The 16641-nt window shown below is 48.1% G+C and overlaps 2 protein-coding genes across 2 annotated transcripts in view; one reads left to right on the top strand and one right to left on the bottom strand.

Annotated features, from left to right (window-relative positions):
- HAPSTR1 (HUWE1 associated protein modifying stress responses) overlaps window positions 1-14106 on the bottom strand; it is a 27666-nt gene extending 13560 nt beyond the window's left edge. The window contains exons 1-3 of the mRNA XM_047838059.1: window positions 13438-14106; window positions 12711-12791; window positions 813-1088 (exon numbers count right to left, since the gene is read on the bottom strand). Of these exons, the coding sequence (XP_047694015.1) occupies window positions 813-1088; window positions 12711-12791; window positions 13438-13663 (583 nt within the window). The 5' untranslated portion in view covers window positions 13664-14106. The remainder of the gene's footprint in view (window positions 1-812; window positions 1089-12710; window positions 12792-13437) is intronic.
- Window positions 14027-15533, top strand: LOC125154045 (translation initiation factor IF-2-like). Its single transcript, XM_047837711.1, has 3 exons — window positions 14027-14099; window positions 14475-14529; window positions 14695-15533. Exons 1-3 carry the CDS (start codon window positions 14027-14029, stop codon window positions 15308-15310), a joined length of 744 nt encoding a protein of 247 aa, XP_047693667.1. The 3' UTR covers window positions 15311-15533.
- The last annotated feature ends 1108 nt before the right edge of the window (window positions 15534-16641 follow it).

Consider the following 16641-nt stretch of genomic DNA (forward strand, 5'->3'; position numbering starts at 1 on the left):
TTTTCTTTTCTGTATCTACTAAGTCTCATTACTTTGTTGTTCTTTTATTTTCACAGCAGTATTAAATGTCCTGTAAGTACCTCTCCCAGTTCTATCTGGAAATCTGTATTAGAGAGGAACAAACAACAGACTTGTTGACTGCATATCCCAGGCTTCTCCAGTAATACTTAAACCCCTTGGCCAAGAATGCCGCCTTCTGGCAGGTCTGGCCTGGGGAGATAGTGATGGACTGTCCTGACAGTCCTGACTATCAAATCAAGGACCTAACGGACAAGAGACATAAGGAAAATCAATCATTCTTACATTTGTCCATTCCCACCTGGGTCATCAACTCTCACCTTTGACAGGCACGCTCAGTAACTTACAGGGCCAAAGGGAGTCCCCAGGAGAACAGCCCCACAATTTCCTGCCTCACTTGCCTGCTGCTAACCAGGTTCTCCAGGCCATTGGAAATATAACAGAATTCTGAAGACACAAGAACTTCCTGTTTGACTCAGAATAATAGGAAAACATGTACAATAAGAAGTATAAAGCAATAAATTCTAATCAACGTTGCAAGATTCTGTTACTGTGACACTGATAAGCTCAAACTAACTTTCTAAAAACATTTTTTAGGATAGGCTAGCTAACATTGAAAAATGGCCCAGGTAAGTTCTTAGCTTACATTCTGCGTAAACATTTCTGGAGCATTTAGTTACTAATAAGAGACAAAACACAAGACAATATATCTGGACCTAAACCTAAATGTGTAAAGGGGTCCACAGGCACACTCTTAACCACTTTTCCAAAGAAATATGTTTAAACGGCTTTACCATGCAGAGCTATGGCTTCCCGGAAGGGTTGCAAATCAGTCTCTACAGATGAGCTAGTTTCCGTTGAAGTAGCTCGGTTAGGGGACACTACAGTCAGTCTTGGGGGAGCTCTAGAGTTTCGTGGTGGAGGAACTTTCCCACACAGGAAGCTGATCAAATCTTCTCTACGAATAGTTCTTCTGCGCTTTTTAACCCAAGCCAACACATCCTTATTGCGTCGTTGATAGCCAATCTGAATTCCAATATCAAAACTTCGCTGATGAGTATCCACGCTTTCTGTTAGGAAAAAAGAACAAGAAAAAAGATACATCATGATCAGCAGAGCCATGCAGCATTCTCTCCTAAGAGAAAACCATTTCAGGAGCTAACCAAAATGAGCATCATGAAGATTGGGGTTCTGGAGATCTATCAGTAATTTAGTCAACTGAATGGTATTTCATCCATGTTTCAAGTGTTATATGTGGCATTAAATCTTCACAGTCTACATTCAGAGCTAACATCACACAGTCCTAGAGCTTCTGCCTTGTTCCTTAAAAAAATAATAGTTTTATTCATTACTTTAAAAAAATTATTTTAATGTTTATTTTCGAGACAGAGCATGGGTGGGGAAGTGGCAAAGAGAGACAGAGACACAGACTCCGAAGCAGGCTCCAGGCTCTGAGCTGTCAGCAGAGAGCCCAACGCGGCACTGGAAGGCACTGGAACTTACAAACTCAGAGATCATGACCTAAGCTGAAGTCAGACGCTTAACTGACTTAGCCACCCAGGCGCTCTGATGGATACGTTATTAAACGTGTATCAGTACTATACTCAGCTTCACTTTAGAAAAAAAAATACCAAGACGACCTTGAAAATGGTACTATGGTCCCCCTGGTGCAAATGAGGAAACAAGGAAGTGAATTACACCGAGTAACTCTACCAAGGTGTAAGAATACATACGAGAGCTCGAATTTTGCTCCAGAGTCCATGATTCTTAACCACTAAGCTCTACACTCTTTCAGAAAAGAGTGAATTCCTGGGGTGCCTGGGTGGCTCAGTCAGCTAAACGTCTGACTCTTGGTTTTGGCTCAGTGAGATCGATCCCCACGTTGAGCTCTGCAATGACAGGGTGGAGACTGCCTGGGAATCTCTCTACCTTTGCCCCTCCCCTGGTCGTGCTCTCTCTCTCAAAATTAACTTTAAAAAAGAATAAAAGGAGTGAATTCTCACAATTCTAAATAGGAGCATCACATCATTCAACAGAGAACTAAATATTACAAAGCACTCAGGCCACCTACATTTACCATGTCATTTTGGGAATACACTCTTACAGATCAGTTCAGCACCAAGAACTGGGAACACACTGAAGGCAGCAGCAAACAATTTAGAAGTGAGGAAAAATTAATTCTGATTGACCAGTCAACACCAACACCAAACAGCACAGTGGAAACAGAAAAGGCTTCCTTTCCCTAGTATACACTTGGATTCCGCTTCCAGTCCCCCAAAAGTTTCCCATCATTCATAATCATTCCCAAAAGACCTTGCATCTAAAATCTCCGACTGGGCTCCCAGTCTCCCTGTAAGTACTACCCCTCCCTGTATATACTAAGCCCAAGTTTTCAAAAAAACAATCCCTGCTCTTCCCATGATTTTATACAGTTGGAAAAAGAACTGGGAAATTTAAGCCACTGCAATTTATTTTTAGTTGGACTGCTCTGCTAGCAGAAAATCATGAGTATACTTCTAGTGACATTAAAGAAAATGGTTTCAGGGTGCCTGGGTGGCTCAGTTGGTTAAGCATCCAACTTCAGCTCAGGTCATGATCTCATAGCTCAGGAGTTCGAGCCCTGAGTCAGGCTCTGTGCTGACAGCTCAGAGTCTGGAGCCTGCTTCAGATTTTGTCTCCATCTCTCTGTCCCTCCCCTGCTTGTGCTCTGTCTCTCTCTCAAAAATAAATACATAAATAAAAAGTTTAAAGAAAATAAGATGGTTCCAAGGCACCTGGGTGGATCAGTCAGTTAAGTGTCCAACTCTTGATTTCAGCTCAGGTCATCATCTCAGTTTGGGAGTTTGATCCCTGCAACGGACTCCACGCTGATGGAGTGGGAAGAGCCTGCTTGGAATTCTCTCTGCCCCTCCTCTGCTCTCTCCTTCTCTTCCAAGAAAAGAAGAAAAGAAAAGAAAAGAAAAGAAGAAAGGAAAGGAAAGGAAAGGAAAGGAAAGGAAAGGAAAGAAAAGAAAAGAAAAGAAAAGAAAAGAAAAGAAAAGAAAAAGAGAAAAGAGAAAAAAGGAAAGAAAAGAGGAAGGAAGGAAGGAAGGAAGGAAGGAAGGAAGGAAGGAAGGGGGAGGGAGGGAGGGAGGGAGGGAGGGAAGAAAGGAAGAAAAAGAAAAAAGAGCTGTGTTCCAGAAAGAAACACAATAATCCAGACATCACAGAGAATCCCAAACTGCCATGAATTTGCATTAGATGGCAAGAGGGCAGCACGAGCAGAACTTTATAACAAGGCCTGTTCTTTAGATGACAAACCCCTGTTGTTAAAAAAAAAAAAAAAAAAAAAAAAAGGGGGCGCCTGGGTGGCGCAGTCGGTTAAGCGTCCGACTTCAGCCAGGTCACGATCTCGCGGTCCGTGAGTTCGAGCCCCGCGTCAGGCTCTGGGCTGATGGCTCGGAGCCTGGAGCCTGTTTCCGATTCTGTGTCTCCCTCTCTCTCTGCCCCTCCCCTGTTCATGCTCTGTCTCTCTCTGTCCCAAAAATAAATAAAAACGTTGAAAAAAAAAAAAAAAGTTTTTTTAATGGAAGAATTTGTCCATGGGAGCACACTTTAAAAATAGTAAACTCCAGGGGCGTCTGGGTGGCTCAGTCGGTTAAGCGGCCGACTTCGGCTCAGGTCATGATCTTGCGGTCCGTGAGTTCGAGCCCCGCGTCGGGCTCTGTGCTGACAGCTCAGAGCCTGGAGCCTGTTTCGGATTCTGTGTCTCCCTCTTTCTCTGACCCTCCCCTGTTCATGCTCTCTCTCTCTCTCTCTCTCTCTGTCTCAAAAATAAATAAATGTTGAAAAAAAAATTTTTTTTAAATAGTAAACTCCAAGGGCGCCTTGGTGGGTCAGTCAGTTAAGGGTCTGACTTCAGCTCAGGTGCTGATCTCACAGTCCTTGAGTTCGAGCCCCGCATCAGGCTCTGTGGTGACAGCTCAGAGCCTGGAGCCTGCTTCGTATTGTGTCTCTCTCTCTCTCTCTCTCTCTCTCTCTCTCTCTCTCTGCCCCTCCCCTGCTCGCACTCTGTCTCCGTCTCAAAAATAAATAAAAACATTTAAAATTTTTTTTTAAAAAAGTAAACTCCATCACAACTTTGAGAAGATTATTCTTATTTTAAAGATAGAGAAAGCAGCTTGGGAACGAAGTAATTTCTCTAGTATCTCATACTAGAACACCAAGTTACAATGTGAACGAACAACTTCTGATTTCTCATCAAAAACAAAGCAAGCGTGAAATTCATTTTAAAGATAAACAGCATTTAGAAGGATACTATAGCACTTTCCATCTCTTAAAGACTCCACTGAAGCTAATCTCAGGACTAGGTAAACTCTAAGATGACCTTGGGAAAGCGGGATCTAAAAAGAAGAGATTCTGAAAGCACCGGAAGCATTTTCAGAGAAATCACGTCTTTGAGCGAAAAGTGATCCCATGCCACAGCACCAAACATACGTGTGTACCTAGAAGCAACCAGGTTTCTACAAACCCACCCTACCTAAAAGAATGATTATACTCAAGCTCATAACTGGAGAAGGGGGTTTCCCAACAGAGTGAGGAAATTTTATTTTTCAAGAACCAAATAGAAGCAGGCCCAGAATTGGAAGTACAGAGGGGGGAAAAGTTGGAAGTGCAAAAGGAGTACAAAAAACAAGTGCAAAGAGGACTGCACAGCGCAAACCAAGATGAAGTAGTCGTGTAAATGTACACCTGGCAAACGAGACACCAAAAAAGTCTCCATAAACTGGATACAAAACTCAAGGGCCAAAGGGAGGGGGCCACCAGAAGCGGTTATTTTAAAAAAAAAAAAAAAAAAAAAAAAAAAAGGCAATTCAGGGAAGAAAGCTAAATTTTGGTTTGTTCTGATTGAGAACACAAGGAAATCCCAAAAATCAGATCTGCAAGGGACTGATTTTTTTTTTCTTTTTTGAAGTAGGCTCCACACCCAACATGGGGCCTGAACTCACAGAACTCACAACCTTGAGATCAAGAGCTGTATGCTCTACAAACTGAGCCAGCCAGGCCCCCCAAAGGAGGGCCTGATGCTTCAATCACAGATTTGAACAAAGTTGGAAAATGCAATTATTCACTGGTTTAGATGAAAGACAGTTATGTAAGTTGTGAAGCTCTTTTAAAATTTACACAACTAAAAAAAATGTCTTCCTAATTGACCAATTATTTCACCTCAGAAATTCTGAGTCTGAAACAACAGAACCAACCAAGAACACACTAACTAGGAGGCATTTTCTAAAACATGGACTTTTACAGGTTAGAAGGTACAGGAAGAGAAAAGCAAAAAATGACATTTAAGGTCTTCAGGTACACCCTTTTGCACTGCCGGGCCCAATTTGGTTTTGTACCATTAACAGCATATCCTGAAAGGCGAATCCAATCACCTCACCACCCAGATTAACCCAATCTCAGTTACTTCCCTAAACAGAAAACGTCACATTGATTGACCCTAAAGCATTTCAAATACAGTCCTTATGTTTAGGACTTTAAACTGTTGCTTGGTTGAAAATAAAATCCTCCCATCATACCTTGCACTAAACAGGAGACACATGAATACTTACTAGAGAATCTTGGGCCTGACCAGGCTAGATTTTAACGTCATCCCAGGTTGATTTAGTGAACAGCAGCACCGTAAACATGCGCAAGGATGGCTTTCTGAAGGCTCTCAGCCCAAGACTGCTGTGACTACATCTGAACCTTGACAAACAGACATCCAAATTCTAGAAATGCAGAGCACAGAAACTGTGGGGACAGTCTTATGTGCAAAGCTATTTTACTGAAGCCAAAAAGCCTCTGTGCAGCAGGGCCAGAAGCTTGAAGGTTAGGCAAACCCCAAGGGCATCAAAATGTCAACCCAACCTTTAAGCACAACACATTTATTTCCTTATTCAAAACACAAATGGACTCGGACAAGTCATGGTAGATGTCCCGTGTTTCATACTTTTTTTTTTTTTTTTTTTTAAAAAGGGTTTTATATAAGCAGCTGAAACGGAATTCCAGATTTTTACAGGTCTAATCCTGTCCCCACTGGCAGGGGACAAGAGGCACAGAATCATCTGATTACCGAGATGAAGACCAAATGCACAATTTTGTTACTTGCGACACCGACAAGATTAACCCAATCTCACTGTTTATAGCTTTTTGACACTCACAAACCTTATGGGAGTTAGCTAGAGCAGACCTCCCCATTTCAGAGACAAGGAACTGGAGCTGAGGCTCAGAGGGCCGTGCCTGGGAGTCAGGTGAAGGGACACAGTTCTTCCCCAACCAAAGAGAAACCGTCTCCCACTCTCCTTAGAGGGTCTACACACTGTGAGAACATACTGCTAGACCAAAGTAACATTTGCAAGCAATACTAATGACTAAATATCTGAACTTAGAAACGCGTTGGCACTAACCAACCAGTCTGCCACAGGGCAAATTTAAGTATGAAAAAGGTTTCATTACATACAAAGATCTGAGCTACAGGCAAAATAAAAGCCTTTTCCAACAGTTTTGAGAAAAGGACTCCTATATTCCCTAACAAAGCAGTGTATCCAAAAAGAAGCACTCCCTTGTAGCTACTTACTCAATTTTCACCCAGCACACCCAACAATGGAAAGGAGCCAGGGAAGAAATGCAGTGGCCTCATCTGCCTGGCATCCAGTCCTCACCCTGCCTCTCCGAAAGGGATTCCAAAGTTTCTGTTTGGAGAGCTCTAGGGCGAGCTTTCTTCACATTCACTCAAGAGGTGGAACACATGGTTTAGTGCTCATCTCATCTGCACAGCCCCAAACAGTACCTATGATACTGGTTCAGATTAAGCATGTGACCCAACTCTGGCCAAGAGCCGGTAGAAAGAAGTCATCTGCTGGCAGCTCCCGGAAAAGAAGCGCCAGGGCTCGTCAGCGTCAGTAACTGACCCGAAGACGCAAGCTGCCAACGAACTGAAACTAGCCCCAAAACAAAGCTCGTGCTTTGCACATACACGTGCACACACACAGTGTAGAGCGCTGAGAGCAGGGCAGACTGAATTAAATCCATCCTATCCTCAGCCTTCCAGCCAGAGAGGAGCCAAACCATGCCCACACCACTGGAGCCTGTCTGCCTTGTAATTTCTGCTTTATTTGCAACCAAAACATCCTTTTACAGAAAAGTTGTATATAAGAAAAAGACTGTCGGGGTGCCTGGGTGGCTCAGTCAGTTAAGGGTCCGACTCGGTTTCAGCTCAGGTCCTGATCTTGCAGTTTGTATGGCCAATACCTGCATCTGGCTCTGGGCTGGCAGTGTGGAGCCTGCTTGGGATTCTCTCTCTATGCCCCTCCCCTGCTCACGCTCTCTCAAAATAAATAAACTTAAGGGAAAAAAAAGACTGTCTTCTACAAAAACTGACAGAATCCACAAGGGATATTAGCGATTGAGGCCACTACTCCTTATATTAAAAATAAAACTTAAGACTTAGAGAACAATAATCCATATTAAGGCATTTCTGAACAAAGCTTCAAAGGTCAATAATGGGTTTTTTACAGGTGAGTCACAAACCAAGTCCACAAAGTCAAATTTTAAGGAGATGAAATTCTATTTATCTCCAAGTAGAACATGCTTTCTCTGACCACTGATTTAGACACCAACTGCTCACCACTGGGCCCAAATTCTCAGTACATCCTGCTCACCCTCACTCCACATATGGTCTAAGATGGCTACACGGAAGTGAGACAGCATATTATAAAAAGGATTTGGCATCAAGATATCTCAAAAATAAGGACTTAAAGGGCATCGTGCTATTTTTCTCACCTGCCAATCCAATTTACATTTAGTCCTTTTAGGGAAAGATAAAAAAGGAAAGTACTTCCCACTAAGCTTTTTTCAACACAAGAAAAAAATGCAAAGACATGGGGCACCTGGGTGGTTCAGTCAGTTAAGCGTCTGACTTAGGTCCAGGTCGTGATCTCACAGTTCGTGAGCTCAAGCCCCACGTCAGGCTCTGTGCTGCTGGCTCAAAGCCTGGACCCTGCTTCGGATTCTGTCTTCCTCTCTCTCCACCCCTCCCCCATTCATGTTGTCTCTCAAAAACAAAGGCAAAAATTTTTAAATTTTTAAAAATTAAAAAAAAAAAAAAAAAATGCAAAGGCAAAAAATAACCTAGAATTTCTTCCCTTTATCTTAAGGACTTCCCAGAGCCAGAAAAAGCTGAAAAACAGAACTTTAATACCAACAAGGTCAACACTCACCTTGCCCCAGATACCCCAGCACTAAACTCAGATCTTGTCCTCTAAGGTATGGGTAATGTATCCCCAGTTACAGGGGAAAAAATGAAGGAGCACAAATGGTGAAGCATCTCCCTCCATTACCTGTCTTCAGAACCATACAGCTAAGTATGGACAGCCCAAAATCCAAACTCTGACAATAGCAGCAGCTGCCATTCTTGCAGTGCTGGCTTTCTTTAAGCACTGCTAGAGTAGACATGCCCCCTGGGCAAACAGTGCTCAAAGGCAGAACCAGAAACATCTTTAACCCCCTAAGAGCATTAAGAGAAACCTCCCAACACAGATGATAGAACTCACTATGCAACTCAAGTTTCTGATGCATTTTTTAAAAGTCAACACAAGGGCACCTAGCTGGTTTAGTCGGTGAAACATGTGACTCTCGACCTCAGGGTCATGAGTTCAAGCCCTACACTGGGTGTAGAGCTAACTTTAAAAAATGAAAATTAAAAACTATTTTAACGGGCACCTGGGTGGCTCAGGCAGTTAGGCATCCCACTTCAGTTCGGGTCATGATCTCACGGTTAGTGGATTCGAGCTCCACATTGGGCTCTGTGCTGACAGCTCAGTGCCTGGAGCCTGCTTCAGATTCTGTCTCCCTCTCTGGCCCTCTCCTGCTCACACTCTCAAAAATAAACACTAAAAAATTTAAAATTATGGGGCGCCTGGGTGGCGCAGTCGGTTAAGCATCCGACTTCAGCCAGGTCACGATCTCGCGGTCCAGGAGTTCGAGCCCCGCGTCAGGCTCTGGGCTGATGGCTCGGAGCCTGGAGCCTGTTTCCGATTCTGTGTCTCCCTCTCTCTCTGCCCCCCCCCCCCCCCCCGTTCATGCTCTGTCTCTCTCTGTCCCAAAAATAAATAAAAAACGTTGAAAAAAAATTAAAAAAAAATTTTTTAAATTAAAAAAAAAAAAACAACATTTTAAAGATAAACGGGAGGGGCATCTGGGTGATTCCATAGGTTAAGGCTCTAACTTCAGCTCAAGTCATGATCTCGCAGTTTATGGGTTGAAGCCCCACATTAAGCTTTGTGGGGACAGAATTGAGCCTGCTTCGGATTCTTTTTCTCTCTCTGCCCCTCCTCCACTCACTCTCTCTCAAAAACATTAAAGAAGAAAAGTCAGCTAGGGAAATGCTGAGAAGTGGCCCTGTAGGGTGAGAGCAAGCATTGGCTCAAGGGCTCTGCTGAAGAGCTAAGGTACATGCAGCCACTTTAGACTCACCACTGAGGCCCATGGGATTAGCCTTGTCCCAGGACAACCACCAGTCCAACCTCTCTTCTGGGCAAGAACCTCCCCCCCCTCCCCAAAACAGAAAGAAGTTAGCATTACATAAGGAGACCAGTACTTTCCTACTGAGGAATCAGGAGACAGATTGCAACTGGCACCCAGGAAAATGCAGGGGGGTGAGGGGAGGACTTTCAGAAGCAAACCACTAGGTGTGGTCCAGTATTTCCCAGGTTAAGCATGAACTTGGGCTAGAGTGAAATAACTTAAGTAACTTTTCACTCCCCTCTTCAGTTGCAGACATCAGAAACTGTACCAGGCCAGGAACAGAACCTGACTGAAAAGTAAACAAACATCATCCTCTTTATATTTACCAAAACAAGGTAGAGATGAGAACCGACCATCAAGATTTTTTCTTCCCCTTTCCAAAAGAGGATACCAAAGTCTAGCCCTACTCAGTGGAGTAGAAGGAACCACACACTCCATTTTGCTGAATCCTGTCCACGATGAGGGACAACTCACTCTCCTCTAAATCCTTCGAGCCAAGCCAAACCACATTAACACTTGATTTTTCAAAAAGCCCACAAGCAATCAAAAGATCCTCAGTTAAGCTTTTACCACCATTCTGAGCTTCCAATGTGCTCCCTTTAGGGGTTATCAAGAACCTGGTACAAGTGCCAACCTCTCTGTCCCCGGCCTGGAAAAGGAGCCATTTTTAGCTTTAGCTTTAGTGTTTCATCATATAAAATACTGAAGCAGTGTCCACTTAAAGAGACCCTCCAAATCTTTCCCCTTGTAAATTACATGTAAACGTTTAATCAGAGCTATAAAGGATGATTTAGATTTACCACTACTCCAGGCTGCATGCACTGGTGACACTACCTTGCTAATTGTACCAGTTCTATTTAAGGTACCTAATTATTCCTACAGCTGCATTCCTGGTCCCCAAGCACTTCACCCTGAAAAAGAGGAACGTGAGGCTCTGCAGAGCATGATCCTTTCTCTGTCAATCAGTTAAGACTATGTTGCCACACTACCAAATACCACAAACCACAACTTACCTTTCCTAACAGGTAAAGATAGATTTACCTTTACAGTAACACAACACAAAATACAACGAGTTCTAACAATCTAATACTCACAATAACCCAAGAACATCACGTGATTTTATTTTTTAAAAAACTGAAGCGCTCTCGTTAAATCTTCTGAACAGAAACAATATATTACAAAAAGTAATTTCAAATCCAGTAATCAAATTAGGGATAATTTCAGAGTTCAGCTTCTGAACGCATCTTCTTACCTAAGGCCATATACAAAACTGCCAGCTTTAATTCTAAACGGATACATCATAAAAACACACAACAGGACCAAAAACTGAACAGAAAATCTAGGGGACATTCGTATTTTTGCATGACCTAGGCAAAGAGCTTGGCATACAAAAGCACCAAAAATGGTGCCATCCCCCAGCTTCAAACAAAAAGCAACTGCAACAAACAAATGAACGAACTGTAGTACCTCTCACACAACAAAACGCTACTCAGCAAAAAATAAGTAAAAAACAAAAAAGGAGGGGCAGAATTCACACCTTCAGTATGAACTCAAGGGATCAATCTCAGAAACATGGGAAGTGGATGAAGCCAGGCACAAAAGACCGCATACCATAAAGCTCTACTCATGACCTAATGGAAGTGAGAAACTATATACTACACACGGCAATCAGATCAGTGGTGCCGCGGGCTTGGGTTGGAGGTAGATGCTTTCTTTTAATGTAGGTTTATCAAATTTGAGCTACGATTCTTAAGAAGACTGACTACACAATATCCAAATTATACTCCAAGAAAGGAGTTTTTAAAACAGGTATTAAATATTTCAAAATTCTCTGGATGCAAACAAGAGCCATTCCAGACAATGCTTAACACCCTCAAGCACTGATAAATGTTAGAGTAATTCACTCAAAAGTCAAAATTTAAGGAACTCACCTACATAGAATCAAAGTTGACCACTGAGACAACATTTAATCGTTTCCTTTTTCTCGCAAGCCTAGACTGAGTTCCTCCTTCCCTAGAATTAACATTCCATTCACCAGTTTGTTTTCAAATTACTGTCCCCCAAAACTGCAAATTCCATCCAGGAAATCTTATAAGAAGGGAATTTTTCCTATAGAATGCTGCCACCATTTGCACATTCTTACACAAAAATGAGAACCTGAAAAGGCACTCCACAGCCTGTGCTTCAACTTGTTTTGACAATTCTGAAGTGCACAAAGTCCATTACTGTTACCAGCAGCTTCTACAAGTTTGAAAACGTTTGATTTAATTACATTTTTCCGAAGATTAACAAATTCAAATCCTTTCTCCATAGGAACCTTAACCCCAAAAGACATCAAATCCAAATTTCCAAATCTTCAAAATCGTAAGACACAAAATCTAATGCCATGGTTACTGAGAACGCACAAAGAGCAAGAACCTTTACTTACAGATCTTCCGGTCACTGGGGGGCGGGAGATTAGCCCCAAAAAAACACTATCATAAAGCACAAATCTACCGACACAAACTCTGGTAACACGTTTCCTGCCAATAATATACAATCAGGTAGACGGCAGCTCTGAAAGCAATTATTCGAGGTTGCTAGGGAAGAACAGTACGTTAACGTGCGCACAGATTATTCCCATCAGCTGATTTTCAACGCACTTAAATGCTACCAAAGTACCTTGGTCTAAGTTGCCTAACTCTCAAGAATCCTTTCCAGGAGCTGCTCACGTCGGTCTGTGGCACCAAACCATCAACCCTTTTCTTCCCTGGGCGACTTCTGCGATGAGAAGGTGCACCCCTCTCGGCTTCTCAACCTCAGCAGTACTGACATTCGGGCAGGGGGAGCACGGTCTCCTGCAGGGCAGGGTATCCAGCAGCCCCCTCTCGACGATGACGTTCAAAACTGCCCCCCAGCGTCAAATGTACCCGAGGCAGGCGAAGAGGGGATCAAACGCCCCAGCTGAGAATCCGTGCTCTGGCCAGGCCACCCCCGGAGCTCCCTACCCACCAAATACTCCAGGCACTCGGCGGCCGGGTTCGGCAGCAGAAAAGGCTCGGGCAGTCCGGGCCGGGGGGTCTACCTCCCTAGCAACGCAGGACTCAAGCCCTGACGCAGGCTGCCCTTCCCCTCAGGCGGCAATGCAGCAAGGTTATCTTTACCTTTGTAGAGGTTGGTGACGGCGGTGGCTGCGTTTTGGAAGGGGACCCAGAGAGAAAGTCCTGGCTGCTGGCACACTCGGTCTGAAAAAGTGGGCGAGGGGTGCAGGGGAGAAAAAAGAAACACAAAAGACACAGAGAGAGAGGGAGAGACACAGAGAAAGAGATGTTATTTGGGCGTCAATCACTCCGAACGGCCATATTAGGTTTCGCCATTTTGTTCCAAGGTTTCGGGATCCCACACTCGCTGCGAGGACGGCAGGCAGGGGGTCGCGGCGGGGACGAGGCCGAGCCGCGGGGATCAGAGGTGCAGCCCCCCGGGGCCGAGCCGCGCCCGCCGGAGGCGCCCCCTCCCAGTCCCCGCCCCGAGGCCGGCTCCGGGCACAATGGCCGGCCCCGCCGCCTGCCTTCGCCATTTTGTGAGTGGGAGCCCCTCCCCGGCCCTCCCGGCCCGAGGGGCGCCGGCAGCCGGGCCCGAGGCGCGGGCGGGCCCCCGGCGGCCCCAAACGGGGGCGCCCCCAGCGCCGGCCCCTGCTCAGCCGCGGCCCGCCCGCCGGGCCCGCCCCCCGCGCCGCCATCTTGTGAGGAGGGGGCGGCGGGGCGGTGGCGCGGCGGCAGGGCCAGGGCGGCCGCCCTCGGGGCTCTCCGCCGACCGGCCGGCCCCGAGGCGGCGGCGGCGGCGGCGCCGGCGGCGGGGCGGCGGCGGCAAGATGGCGGCGGCGGGCCTCACCTTTGTAGAGCTGGGCCACGGCGGTGGCCGAGTTCTGGAAGAGGTGCCACAGCTTCTGCTGCTTGTGCTCGGGCTGCGCGGCGGCCGCCGCCTCCTCCTGCAGCTCAGGGGGCAGCTGCTCGTCCTGCTCGGCCTCGGCCAGGCACTGCCGCTCCCACTTGGAGAACCAGTGCTCGGGCCCGTGCTCCTGGATCTCGGCCTCGCCCTCCTCCTTCCGCTCCTCCATCCTCCGCGGCCTCCCGCGGCCTCGCCGCCGCCGCCGCGTCCTCCTCAGGCGGGGCCCCCGCGGGAGCGTCGTCGTCGAGCGGCCCGGCGGCGGGGCCCAGCGACCGGCGGCGGCTCCTCGCGGCGGCCCAGACCTCCTGCACCCCGACGGCCTGCGAGCCCCGCCCCAAGGCCCCACGCAGCCCGGGACGACCCCCGCCCCGGGCCTCCCCACCCCCGGGCTTCGCGGAAGGTCGCCGCGGCCCGGACGACTGCCGCCGCACCTCGCGTCGCCGGCCCGAACCCGTCTACCGCCCGCCCATGGCGCCGCGGCCCTCCTAAGGCCGCCGCCGCTGACCGCCCAGCCCGCCGCACAGCCCGGCCTATGCCGCCGAGCCCACCCCGAAGACTGAGGAACGTCGTCGTCGCCGCCGCCGTCGACGCCTCTGCGGCTGCTGGTCTCCGCCCTCCCCCGCCCACATGCTGACTGGGGAAGCACCGCCCACTCGGCTTCAGCTCTCCGGCCCGGTTGGGGCGCGCCCGCTTCGAGGACCCCCATTGGCCCGATCCGACCGGTTCCGCGTGCCGGCCTCTGAATACAGCTCCGTGATTGGTTCTCCGGCCTGTCTGCCTGACGTAACCAATGGGCGGGGGAAAGGGAGTATATGTCGGGAAGGATGGAGGAGGAGGGGGAGGAGCTGACAGTGGTTGCGTCCAAGCCAACCGGGGGTGGGGTGGGGAGAGATAAAAGGTACGCATGCGCACTCGCTTGCTCGCCGCTGGGCACAACCACCCCGCGGGGCGTCGAGTCGGGGTCACGTGACCCGCCCTAGCGACCGCGCCCCGCGGGGGCTTTTCAGGCGCTTCCCGGCCTCAGGGGAAGCAAAAGTAAGTCGGGCCTCCGCGCCTCGGAGTCGCTGGGGTGTCGGGGGTGGCAGCCAACCTGCTCCAGCCCTTTGGGCTTCCAAAGGGGAGGAGGGACGTGGAGAAAGAGAAGGAAACGCCCAACTTGTGTCCAGCTTGGCAGAGTGCTCCCCCATCTGTTTATTTCAGTGTCCCATTTCTCTCACGGGCAATTTGGGCCTCCGAGCTCGAAGAAAAACTCGCAAGTGGCAAGGCCAGCGGGCTGGTCTTCGGGGACAGCGTCCCGTGTCGCGGCCGCCAGTCCACCCTGGAGGCCGCCAGCGCAACGGAGCGCGGGACGAGGAGCCCAAGCCGGGGTGGGTGGCGGCCCCGCACCTGTCCCGACAAGCACGCTGCGGGGCCAAGTGCGGGCAGCCTGCGTCAGGCGCCAGCCCCCGCCTCCCGCGGCCGGAACCCGCGTGGCCGCGCTGAGTGGACGGCGCGGCCTCCAGTTAACCCGCGCGGCGCGGTGACCCTGTTGCCCCTGCGACCCCGGGGCACCCCAGTGGAAGCAGCCACGCAAACGGGCGATGACCGCACAGAGGCAAACCCGCCACCCCAGACTCCGGCGTCAGGGGCAGGAGCCACCCACGGCTGGAGAAGTCGGCCAGGCCACCATCCCCCACTAGCTGCCACCTCGCTCACCCTCCTCACTTTGACCTACAGGATATGGGTCCGCCTCCTTTATTTTCACCTGACACCATCCCCTGCTTGTCTTGTGCTGCCCATTCACACTGGCCTTCTTTATGTTTCCCCAGGACACTAAGCTCTTTTCTGCCACAGGGCCTTTGCTGTCATGGTACACTCTCTCTGGACTCTTCCCCCTCCCCCCGCCCCTCAGTTCTCAAGGCTCAGCTCAAACGGCCTGTAAGCACAGAGGTCTCGTCATAGCAGCCTTGTTAAAGTAGAGCCCTCTACTCTCCTATTGCCTGGTTTTACTGTTTGATACCCCATATCACTACATGAAATGATCTACTATTGATGTGTTTTCTTACAGGACTGCTGTCTCCAAAAAGTAACTTCTTCAAGGTCAGAATCTTGGCAGTCTTCTTCCTGGTTGAATCTTTAAAAAGATAGGTAAGGTTTAGGAAGAAAGGGGGTTGGAGGCCAGGCAGAAAGTACATGCCAGGCAAAAGTGGGTGTTAGAGGGGAACCCCAAGTTTTCAGGCAGCCAGAGTGGGAGCAGCAGGCCATGAATGCATTTTGTCCATCCACTATCAGAGGCACACAGCCTGGGGCTTACCTCTTTTGCACAAGCACAGCAAAAACTATCTGTTGATTCTATAATATTAAAAGAATTTTTTCAATGATTACAATAGGAAAACATCTGAAAATCTGTTATTTTTATGGCAAAGAAATTTTTTTTAACGCATTTTTTGAGAGATGGAGAGAGACAAAGCAGGAGCAGGGGAGGGGCAGAGAGAGGGAGGCATAGAATCCAAAGTAGGCTCCAGGCTCTGAGCTGTCACCACAGCCCTACACAGGGCTCGAACCCACAAACCTCGAGATCATGACCTGAGCCAAAGTTGGGCACTTAACCAACTGAGCCACCCAGGCGCCTGTATGGCAAAAAATGTTTAATTTGAGGGCATTTTCATAGAGATTTTTCTGAGACTTGCCAAGGTCTTAAATGAGTGTTCTCTCTCTCTCTCTTCCCCTCTTCCTCCCCCTCCCTACCCCCAGACACACAGAGATGACTCTGGAGACCCAAACTATTGGTCAGTTTCATTCTAAACTGCTGTTTATAAAACCTAAGCAGCATTATTACACGTCAATACCTGCTGGGTGCTCATAGCCAACCTGCAAGGGCTGTGGGATGAGGCTCACCTGTGGCTACTGTAAAAACAGTATATGGCCTATGCTATGATGGCGGAAAGTTAGATTTGTAAGGAGGATAAATGGGTATTTCCCAGTGGTGGAATTTCAGAGGACTTCCTGGGGGGGGAAGCATTGCTAGACCATGAAGCACAGCCAAGGCTCCTGGAAGGCAGAGGCCCCTCAGAGCACTGGGACACATAAGTTGAAAGGCACAGAGATACAAAGCAGCTGGGTGGCTCAGTTGGTTAAGTGTCTGACTTCAGCACAGGCCATGGTCTC

The sequence above is a fragment of the Prionailurus viverrinus genome, chromosome E3 (assembly GCF_022837055.1).
Source record: "Prionailurus viverrinus isolate Anna chromosome E3, UM_Priviv_1.0, whole genome shotgun sequence".
NCBI lineage: Eukaryota > Metazoa > Chordata > Mammalia > Carnivora > Felidae > Prionailurus > Prionailurus viverrinus.